Source organism: Nothobranchius furzeri, chromosome 14 (genome assembly GCF_043380555.1).
Source record: "Nothobranchius furzeri strain GRZ-AD chromosome 14, NfurGRZ-RIMD1, whole genome shotgun sequence".
NCBI classification, from domain to species: Eukaryota; Metazoa; Chordata; class Actinopteri; order Cyprinodontiformes; family Nothobranchiidae; genus Nothobranchius; species Nothobranchius furzeri.
Window position 1 is genome coordinate 61,300,864 of NC_091754.1, and position 11,862 is coordinate 61,312,725.

Genomic DNA, 11,862 nt, shown 5'->3' on the forward strand with positions numbered 1-11,862 from the left:
CTTCAGATTGAGACACGATTTGAGCTAAAATATCCTGTTTTAAGTCCTATTGCAGAGATTGTCACACCTGGCTGATCTATACCACTACAGTAACTTCTACTGGGAGACTAGAGCTCTAGACCTTCATACACCTGTATGTATGATGCACTCCTGAGTAGCAGAACATCTCACAACGTTTTAAAGCTTGTTTAAAGAGTCACCACACTGAACAGATGTCTGTAAGCATCTGTCTGATGAGAAAGTACAGAAATGTAAAAGAGTAGTGGAACTTGTAAAAAGTTGCAGAAGTTTAAACCAGACTAAAGTCTCCAGAAAGCCTGACTGACTTTCTTCTTGATTCTCCAAACGGAGATCATGTTTATTGTTGTGTATCGCTGCTGAGATGGTAACGACTACTCCACACAACTCTAAAAGAGGGAGAGAGAGAAAAAACCCAACTCGGATTGTTTCATTTGACAAAGAGCTCAGAAAGGTCTCTTCTGATTTTTGTTTCCGCGTGTTTTTGTTAGAGCTTGTGGTCTGGCTCTGCAGGGATCCGATTTCTCCCCAGTAGAGCTGTGACTGAAAGCAAGCATTAACCCCCAAAGCTGACACACACACACACACACACACACACACACACATGTTCGAGTACACTCAGTCTCCTTGTCCTGTCAGATTTCCAAATCAAATTAGCTGTACGTGTGTGTGTGTGTGAGAGTCTGGAAGCCATTACCTGGCACGTCTCTTTGTTGACCAAAAACCAAGGGGCCCCATAGAGATCCTGCCACCATCTCTCTCTCTCTCTCTCTCTCTCTCTCTCTGTTCCCTCTCTCTCTCTCTCTCTCTGTTCCCTCCTTATTGCCTCCTTTATTGTTCGTTCCATCCGTCTTTTGCCACTCCTGAAGGACAAGATTTATTGGCTCAGTCCTTCTGATATTTTCACAATCTTTAGAGTGTGCTTGTCTTAATAAATCATCTCTATCCCATTTGTCATCAAGCCTGATTGAAGCCATCGGTGCCACCCTTCTTCTTCGCTCAAACGCAGGAAACTCGAAGCAGGAAGTGATGGAGTCAGGTGACAGGAAGGAACCCCTGGGTGACTCACTTTATCTCTGGGTCCCTGGAAGTCCTCGAGCGACGGAAACACACCCAGTACATGGGACACACAAGCATGAGTGCACACACACACACACGTTTCCCTGTTGGTTCTTTAAATAGCCCAAAATGTCAACAGAAGCCTGAATGAGAACTTCCCAAGATAGCAGCTCTATTGATCCAAACCACATGCAGCATGGTCCACTTCTGTTACCTTCAACAGTTTTATTACTTCTGAGTGGATCCTGTAGATGCTTGATGCACACATGTAGATAAAAGTCCACGAAGCTCAACCCATCCATCCATCCATCATCCATCCATCCATTTTCATCCGCTTCTCCGGAGTCGGGTCGCGGGGGCAGTAGCCTAAGTCGAGAAGCCCAGACTTCCCTCTCCCCAGCCACTTGGGCCAGCTCCTCCGGGGGAATCCCAAGGCGTTCCCCGGACAGGTGAGAGACATAGTCCCTCCACCGTGTCCTGGGTCTACCTTTAATCAATCAATCAATCAATGAATCAACTTTATTTATATAGCACTTAATCCTACAATACATGCAACTCAAAGTGCTTAACAAATTAAAAAGGCCCCACATACCCATCCCTCCCATCCCCAGAATTTAAAAACAGTCTGACAATAAAAACCCCTTCACACAACACTCCTCCACGGACACACACGCACGCACGCACACACACACATACACGCCCCCTTCCCCATGGTAAAAAAACATGATTGGCTGAGCTAAGATGAGCCAGACCAGCTAAGACAAGGATAAGGAAACACTATCAGGGGAGCCATCCGCCCTGACAGCAGCAGATCCACAGCAGCAGCTGAGGCACCGACACCGGGCGCCCAGGGCAGGGAGGGCAGAGACCCCCACCACCACCCAGGCACACATGGAAAGCGCCCAGGCTGCCACAGCCGACCACCGCCGCCGGGGCAGAGGGCTCCTTCCGGTTGGACGTGCCCGGAAAACCTCACCAGGGAGGCGTCCTGGAGGCATCCTGACCAGATGCCCAAGCCACCTCAACTGGCTCCTCTCGATGAGGAGGAGCAGCGGATCTACTCCGAGCCCCTCCCAGATGACCAAGCTTCTCACCCTGTCTCTAAGGGAGATCCCAGCCATCTTTCTTATTCTTGAACTTCAGCTGTTTTGATAAAGGTTCGATAAACACAACTAGAGATGCTCCAATCAGGGTTTCTGCTGCTGATCATCCACACCGACCAGCTTTACTGCTCATACATTTTCCATGAAGCTATAATGAGTGCTACGGACTATGATCTGGGAACAAAGGAACAGAAACAGTACCTAAACTAACACGTATCAATTTAGACAAAAATGTGTTTTTACTTTTTAAAGAGAAAAAGACTTGCAGCACCATCGGTGTGCTTGTTTCTGACCACAACTTCTAGGCCAGGGTTCATAGCTGAAGACGAGATCTTGGATGAGAGGCAAAGTATCTTCAAGAAAACCAGAAAAGTCCGGGTGTTTTCAAATAAATCTTTGGAGAAGATCATGTCCATGATGAATGATAATTTACACACTGAAGCACGAAGCATCAGTGACTCAGAAACCTAAAACACTAAAATGTAGCAGCTGTCAGTAACAATCTAACAGATTTAAAACACTATAACCTCTAAAAAATACTCACAACTTTGTGTGTTGTTAGATTTATTATCATTAACATTATTATTATTAATGTTGTTTTTTTAGGGATTTCCCGATCCGATCACATGGTTTCGGCTTTACGTCCCGATCTGGACTCGGAAACAGGGTCCAAATTACATTCTTTTGAGCGGGATGCAGAGAGCGGCAGCACGGATTACTAAATCGCTCCAGACAGCTGCAGATCAGAGACGGACACGAAAAGAAAAATAGGAAAATAAAAATGTAACGTGAGGAAATATGGGTTTTCTGTCACAATGGTGGTGCTGGACTCAGCTGGGTCATAGCTGGGTCATTGAGAACTTTCACCCACAGATTAAGACCTGAACGCCAGCGAGTCTGGGAGGAAACCATAACATCTGCCACCTGCAGTCTACCAGAAGATGTGTTTCCATGAGTTGTACCCAGACCAAGTCAAAACATAAAGTTTAAACTTCTTTTTCTTGATTTTAATGTTAAAGTAACCATTATCATTTTGCTCATTATAAATGTGTAAAATCAAATGAATGGTTCTTATGCTTTGGGGTAATTATAAGAGATTTAATGAATCCATTCTTAAATAATGTTGAGAATATTTGGTACTGACCTTCACACACACTCAAGCACACAAACATTCACACACACCCACACACATCTTCCCACAGTAAACTCCAGACACATTTGATGACGCACACGTTTGCTTTGAGAAGAGAAAGGTTTTTGGTAAGTTTCAGTCTTATGATTTCAGTTCGTGCTTGACAACGAAAGAGAGAGGACCTGAAGGGGGGACAGAGCCTGTTGGCTCGTTTCTCCCCCCCCCCCCCCCCTTACGCTGTTTCTCTCAGACAGACAGAATAGCTGAATCGCAACTTCTAACGAAGACTCATTACCGGGTCTTTTGATTTCTGAGTGAATTAACTTAAGAAAGCGCGTCGACAAAACGCTTTACCATCAACGTGTACCGAGGGCAACTCTGGACCGGTTCCGTTCGACACCTACGTCTTCCCTGTCAGCCGTTGAGTGTCATCTGGATGAACCACAACATCCTCCACGGCCCGGATCCGAAAGAGGGTCCACAAGAGTTCGGTGAGACAGAGCACGGTGTTAAGCGTTTGGATGCATTTTTTTTAACTAAACCTAAGTTTATTCAAACCATCACTTTTCACTCAGACACCTGTTTCTTCCTGAAGCAAAATCAGATGCACACACGCATCCATCTCACCTCATCTCACCACACTTTGCACCCACACGCATCCATAATCACATCATATCACTCTCACAACTCACAACATTCTCAATCTTCATAAATTCACCAGAAGGTCTATTTGAGCAAGAACAGCATATCAACTGTTAAAGATTGTCCCACAAAGTTGCCAATGTTGATTGTTATTTCCTGTTTGTCAATTTTCAAAATCATTAGTTTAATTTGAAGAATTAAAACTTTTAATCGTCAAACTGGTTTCCTCATTGAACTGAAACACAGACACTCAGATATTATCGGCAGTTTATCGATGAAAACAACCTTTGAGTCTTCTTAACAATAAAACTGAGTAAAGACAGTTTCTCCTTACAATATGACCAGCCAGCCAGTTTTACAATATGGCTGAGCAACCAAGTTTTTCTTTACAATAACCAAGAAAACAAAACAAAGTTCTTGAAAAATAAAATGTATGGAGTTTTATCCCCGTTTTTACCTTCATAAAGCGATAATTTATCTGCATGTAATATTTATTTATTTGATACAATTCAGGTCTCCTTCAAAAGTCAGTCACACGCCCAGGGCCGTATCAAGGCATTTTGGGGCCCGAGGCAAAATAGACCCCTGCCAGGTATTTAAATTTGAGCTGCTATTTGTTTTTATATTAGTCTTTTTTATATTTGCAATAAAGTCTAAAAGTGAAGAGTTTGTTATTTATTACTTGATTATCTCGCAGAAGTGATCCGTTTGTTAACAGTTGCTAAATGTTAAAATAAAGTTAAAAGAAAAATAAAGAACATTCTGGATCTGTTTCTCCCTTTTCTTTATTCTTTTTTTTTATGTATCAAAAGGATCGGATCGGGACTCGGTATCGGCAGATTCTCTAAACCAAATGACTCGGAGGCAAAAACAACCTGACCGGGATGTCCCGGTTACTTTTATTTTAACAGTTTAAAGAGGTAATAACACGGGAGTAATGTTGTGTGTTAGCTTGATTTTGGAGGGCAGTTGTGCGGGTGGAAAGAGTTGTTCCTGGTTCTGGTTAGCGGCTGTTATGCTAGGCTAGAGAAAGCCTCTCTCTTCTGAACGGTTCTGTGGATAAGTGGACACGTCGTAAGCAGTGGGTTACTGCTGACTAGTCTGAATAAAAGACGCATTTTAACGAGCTTCCCTCGCCTCTTTACATCACGCTCACGGAGTAGAAGTAAGACTTTTGCTGCTACGTGCATGAGGGTGAGGGAGACGACGCTGCCGCTACACTCAGGGTCTCTGTCGACTGCAGTCACGTGTGATTGGTAGGTGGGCTCTTAAAGGAGTAGATCGGAAATCGGCTGATCAAGCGTATTTCACGGAAATTGGCCGATCTTGATCGATGGCCGATCATTCGGAACATCCCTACGTACATGGACCTAATATTTGGGGGGGGGGGGGGGTGCATGCCCCCCCCCCTTTTCCAAAGTTAAGTTTTGACCCCTGCACTTTTTACCATCCAAAAGCAACATTACTCTATATTAAATAGACACTGGTTGAGCTGTAGGAGCAAGCGGAAAACAACCGTTTGTGTTGAAACCTGTTTACCATCAGAGCATACTGTAAAGATACCCCCTCCCCACCCGGTCCTCATGCCGGTTGTGTCCCCCCCACTTCTAAAGTAAAAATTACGTCCATGCCTACATAAAACCTCACCTGCTGTTAGCTGGAAGCCTAGAAATCGTTGTGTCCTGTGTCCCATCCGGTTATCCACTTCACTTCCTATTACAGTATTCCTATTACAGCCTCTTTAGTGTTTTGTCATTTTTCCATGCCCTTGCTTCCTGACTCTTATTTGGTTTGGATTATTATGATCATGGTTTTTCCTGTCTAGAATAGTTAATGTCCTTGAGTTTTGGTGTCTCATGTTTTGTATTAATATGGTTTATTTGTCCTCTTATTCCAGCGACATCTCAGTCTCCGTCTCTTATGTACTCTCACTTGTAGCAGATCATTTATCACCACATCTGGTCCATGTTTCCTTGCCACCTCCTCTCTATTAAAACCCAGGCCAGTCCTCCGCTCATGGTCCTCCACACCACAGCCTTAAAATAAAACCTTTTAGATTTTTGAACCTGCCTGGACTTTCCTGCATTTTGGGTCCTGCTACAACAAACAACTTAATCCATAGTGATGGAGAAACCGAAGCTTTCCAAACCAATGACTCAATATGAAGAAATGCTTCTGTGTTGTGAACCATTTGAATCTAATAAAATGAGTGACATCTGCTGGCCGGACGTCCACATAGCATCAGCATGGAGCTCCACAGGTACGTACCGGTGTGTGGCAATGAAATTGTGTCCAAATCTTTCAGTTTCTTTCTTTTAAAATCTTATACTGGATTTATTTTATATCGCATATAAGATAATGTGTCTGTCACTGGAGACATCATCTTATACAGTTGTGTTACAGTGACTGTCCCAGCAGAAAATACTAAACAGCAGCAGGCATCGACTCAGGGGTGGTGAACTGGGATGGGTCAGAGAAGAGGACTTCTATGATCCCATGCTTCTTTCTACGATTATTGCAGACGTCTTTTTCTTCCCTCATAGCTCAGTTGTAGTTATTTCCTTGATGGCTCTCCCGGCCGTGCCGGAAATCGGAGAGACTGTTTTCTTCTGACTTGTAAATCCTTGGATTAATAGAGAAACTGCAAAGCTCACAGTTGTTAATGTTTAAAAAAAATTCTGCCACCAACCATATTAACCTCCTCGCCCTGAATTCAAGGCTGACATGAAGCGTAGTGAAGCTTCACTTGAAAAAGCCACGTGGTCCCACACACGATGAAGCGAAGCATCGGCACGTCTTTGAAAGATCGCTTTATGACAGAAATGAATCCCTTGCAGGTCCACTGTGCTTGTGAAGCCCATATTATCACAACTCCACCTCAGGACCCAATCAGAAATAAAGACATTCAATTGTTTTGTTGTTTTTTGTTTTTTTTTTGCATCTATGAAAGTCCCCTTTGGTGATCCCAAGACTTCTGGGAAAGATACTGAAAACCAGTTCTAACTCCAGAAAACAAGCCCTAGCAGGGAAACCCTGACTTTCTTCTCCTCTAAGCCCACAAATAACACCTGTTTTTTTTTCTCCTCACAAATCTGCTGGGGAGACATTTGTTCTCGCTTAACAGAAAGCCCTGGACCCTTAAACGTCTGAAGGCAGACGATTAGTTTGTTTCAAGGTGGGATTTGAGGCCTCTCCATTGCAAAATGACTGTATAATTTAGATTTACAACTTAGTAGCACAGATTAAATGAGCCTCTTTCAACAATGGAATTGTGTCGGGGGGGGGGGGGGGGGGGGGGGGGGGGTAGCCAGGACAAGCCCGTCTGCAGAAATGTGCAACAGCAGGTGGAGCGCATCAGTAGTCAGACGTGCTCCTCTAACATGTAGCAGACACAGAGAAGGCGTCTTTTCCCACATGAATTCAGTTGGGCCTGTGGATCGAAGAGCATCCGAGAGACTGACTAAAGCTTGGTGTTTGCTTGACGCATTTACTTTCCGCTTGGTGGTGCGGCTCGCGGATGGAACGCGCTTCACAACTTGCAGCGTTTATGGTTCATGCGGCTTGTCTCTGCGGTGAGCCAATATTCTCCCAAACTGTAGGGGGCAGCATGGAGCTCTACGGCATGCATCCAACACTACACCATAGTAGAAGTAGAAATGACTGTTTACAACATGGCATTCCAGCATTTTTTAACAGCGTCGTCTTTTCCGACAGTGCGAGCTATTTCTCTCCAAGAATTATTAACAACATGTTGATCACTGTGATCTCTGAGAGCTGAATCATACAAATGTCTGTATTTACGAACCTCTGCCATACTAGTTCTTGCCAGTCCGCCATGTTTTTCCGCATCTGACCATCCACGTGGTTAGAAAATTTCCTAGGTGCGTGGTGCGGAAAGTTTGGGCCGTGCGGAGACGCGGTGGAGGGGCGTGGTTGTTAAAATGCCGCAATTTCACCGTGCGAACCTCGCGGACGCATAAACCAAGCTAAAGTGTTTGGAGACATTCTGCTGTATGACCCCGCCGTAGCTGCACGGGTACAGCTTCCTAATGTACAAAATGAGCCTGTTCGGGAGGGGTGGGACAGTGCGCTGGGGGGACTGTTGATGGCTGGTATTTACTTGGAGACGGGCAGATGGTTTTTCCAGAAATCTCTGAGATTTCGATTAATAAATGATCGGAAAACTACGGGTGCTCATCGTACCCTGGAGAAAGTCCCAGTACGCCGAGAGGCTCACTAAAGCACTGAACGTCACAGAAGATCCAGAAGGAGGGACATCAAAGGCGTTGGGGTGAAATTTGTAGCCTGGCCTGCCAGACTCGTCCTCTAGTTAATCCTGCATAGAGAGAGAGTCTGGTAACTCACAGGCAGAGAGGCACATGAGGGGCGGGACTAGGCAGCTCAAAATAACCAATCAGAAAAAAGACGGAAATGCCGACTGTACCGCGCGACGCTGTAGTTTTTAGCTGTAGTAAAAAAAAGGCGTCTGGCAAACATCTTTTATTTATTTTTAGAAGAACGGCTTTTAGCGCTTCTACTTGTTGTGGTTTTAAAGATATTTAAGTCATTTAGAACAGAGGAAAGAGCCGCAGCGAACTCCGCCGCTGTTTTCATTGTTAATGAGAAACTGAGCGTCGCTGTGTGTGACGTCCGCGATGCTGTAATTTTTTTAGCTGTAGTCAAAAATGGCGTCTGGCGACAGTGCAAACATCTTTCTTTAGGAGAAAGGCTTTTAGCGCTTCTACTTGTTGTTTTAAAGACGTGTCCAAGTCATTTAGAACGTAGGAAAGAGCCGCAGCGAACTTCGCTTCAGTCGCCAAACTTGGCGTTGTGGTGTGTGACGTACGCTGCTCAGTGCTGACTGGCTCGGTTAGGCCGGGGACACACTGGCCGCGGAAGCGCCGCGAAGCGCCACGAAAATGGGACCGCCTTCATTCGGCGCCCTTGTTAAGCTATTCTATAGACCACATGGGCCGCCGAAGCGCCGCGAATCGCCTCGCGCCGGCGCGCGCCGGCGCTCCAGCCCGCGCCGTGCAGCGATCATTTCGGCGTTGGCTCTATTTTTTTCGCGAGCCGCGGGTGAATCGCGTCAATTCTGGCAGGAAGTCAAACGTAGACATAAGAGGCAGGCCGGTAAAGTTAACAAAATAAAGCATTTCAAAATAAAATTCCGCAATAGTCAAATGTGTTCGTAAACAGACACTGCAGAAAAACCACACGAACACGCACACACATACATCGAACTTGTGTGCGTGTGTGACCACGTGAAGGGGGGAGTGGTTTTGGGTGTCTTTTCACCGGAGCAAACAGGACAGAGAGGCAGAAAGTCTGAGGCAAGCAGTTAGGATGGATGACTTTAAATTAATTATGGAAGTTGAGAAACACAAGGAGCTGTACGACCCCCGAAAAACATGATTGTTTACGTACCCATGTCGGAAGAAACTGCTAGGATACAGCTGCAGAATTGGAGCGGGTTCCAAGAGATTCAACTGGCAGAAACAACTCATACCATAGGTTCACACACACACGCGCGCGCGCGCGCACGCGCACAAACACTCAAACGTAGGAAAAGAGCTGAGAAAAGGCAGAGAGGAAATGGAGGACACCAAGTGTTTAAAAGAAAAACTACAGCTGAGCCGAGGCGCGCCTCGACTGGGGCGCGTCTGATCTGAACTGAGGAGCGGCGAGCAGCGGCCGAATTTCGTGAGCGATTCGCTTCTCGGCGCTTCCGCGGCCGGTGTGTTCCCGGCGTTAGAATTCTCAGGGGGCGGGGTTATTTGAATAGGAGTTCTCAGAGCCTTTCTCTGTGCAGAATTAAACAGAGGAGTCTGGCAGGCCCGGCTAGGAAATTTGTGTTCTTGTACCTACAATTTTGAATAGGTGTAGCTGTTGTTTTGTACCTGTGAAAGACTCTTCCCAGTGACAACTTACTGCACCATATTTACCTCCATACAAATATTGACTTTATGCAGAAAATACTGATAGTAATCTAACTCTATTTTTGGTTCTTTTTAAAACACAGGAAAGGTTTCTCTTTACCATGCTGACGTTTCGTTTGCCGACTGCAAAACATCCCCAGAGCTGACGCTGATGGTGGCGTCACTTCCCACTCCGTTTAGGGCGTAACAGAGGGCGACAACGTCCTCTGCTGCCCGTGGATAAATGGTACTGTACTTTTGTGAATACTTTTTCAAATCAACTTGAACTAAAATCTAAATTACTTTTAGTTAGAAAACTTTTAAAGCCAAAATGAGGCATCAGCAGTAAAACTTCAGTTAATAAAATCAAATTAAAGAACATTAGTGAGACTGTCTACGCGGCAAGATCTTTGTTACGATTTCCTCAAAGGAACACATCCCACTGGTGATTTTTAAACCAACATCTTGTCATGACAGAAGGCGGGGTTGCCGATTTTGGTCTAGAATAGTGTGACACACTCAAACTTTGTACTAAAACATGAGAAACAAAACGTTTGCAACGCCCAAACTAAATGATAAATGACCCACCTTTACCGTGCCTTTCAGTCAGAGGACTCCAAAGCGCATTTCACCACAGTGCATCATTCATCCATTCACACACTGATGGTGATGAGCTACAATGTAGCCACAGCTGCCCTGGGGTTCACTGATGGCGGTGAGGCTGTCGAGCACAGATGCCAGAGGTCCCTCCAACCACCACCAGCAGGCTAGGTGGGTTAAGTGTCTTGCCCAAGGACACAACAGCAGCATTCTCTGTCCAGAGCCGGGATCGAACCTGCAACCTTTACTGGACAATCCGCTCAACCTCCTGAGCTACTGCTGCCCAAACCAAGTGAACTGTTTCACACTTTTACAGAACAGCTAGCTGCCAACCAGCAGTGGAGGCTCCAGAAATGTTTTTCTGCAGGTGCTACGAAGGAGCTAGCCTTTTTATTGAGGGTGCTATGAAGGAAGTGGTCATGCGTACCTGTTGTTCTCTAAAACACCTTCAACTCTAGCAGACACACACGCGTGCACCTCAACAACACCTGAAACAATCATTAATATACATCATAAACATATGAACAATCACTGACTTTTCCATGAAATCATAAACACATACAGCCACACAGAAAACCATCTATAGTGTAGCAAGGTTAGCTAACGTTAGCGTTAGCATTTCCAGCGGCTAAACCCTGGACTGCTGCGGCGGTTGAGGGTTGACTCTCTCCATCCAGATCCGTAGGTGTTTGTGGGTCTGAGATCACTTCCAAACATTCATTCGTTTCTGACTGAACCCGTGGAAATGTGGGCAACAAACACCGATCCATCTTACCGCTAGCTCTACCTTTCACTCGTTCACAGGTGGAAAATGAGGTCAAAGGTTAACAATTTCCTGTTTTGGTTTAAGTTTTTACTATCTATATGATAATTTACTGATTATTTTTGTTTTGTATGTTAAATGTTATCACATCCACACGTTAAATTAAAATTAAACAGTAAAAAAAAAATCTAATATCTCTCACACACACACACCTCTGGCTGGAACATTTTTGAATTTAACGTCACCCTCTGCATCTCAGCTGGTTCTGTTTAATTCGTTACCTGAAGTAAACGCTTTAACTGTGAAGGCGTAAAAGTACATCTAATGTTAGATGACACACAGAAACCCCCAGTTTTGATCCAGCTGTGACCAGTTAAAACCAGCTTGATCTTTGGTAAACAGAAGCAGTGATTGGGTTAGTCTCTCTAATCCAGCAGCTGTGTGCTGCCGTCGCCCTCCTCTGTGGGTTTAGGGTAATGCAGCCTCTAGGTGCTGGCGGTCCACCGGAGGCCAGGTTAAACCCCATAGCCTACCAGAGTACTACTTCAGCAGGAGAACGCACCGCGTCACCAACCTGAGTGATCAGGTCACGCGTAAAAGAACCAGAGAATGAGACGGTCCTGAAGG

General features: G+C 45.2%; 1 protein-coding gene across 1 annotated transcript in view; it reads right to left on the reverse strand.

Annotated features, from left to right (window-relative positions):
* Positions 1-1,006, reverse strand: part of hspa12b (heat shock protein 12B) — a 34,747-nt gene extending 33,741 nt beyond the window's left edge. Inside the window, exon 1 of the mRNA XM_070544280.1 lies at positions 716-1,006. Coding sequence (XP_070400381.1) covers positions 716-865 — 150 coding nt within the window. The 5' untranslated portion in view covers positions 866-1,006. The remainder of the gene's footprint in view (positions 1-715) is intronic.
* Between the last annotated feature and the right edge of the window lie 10,856 nt (positions 1,007-11,862).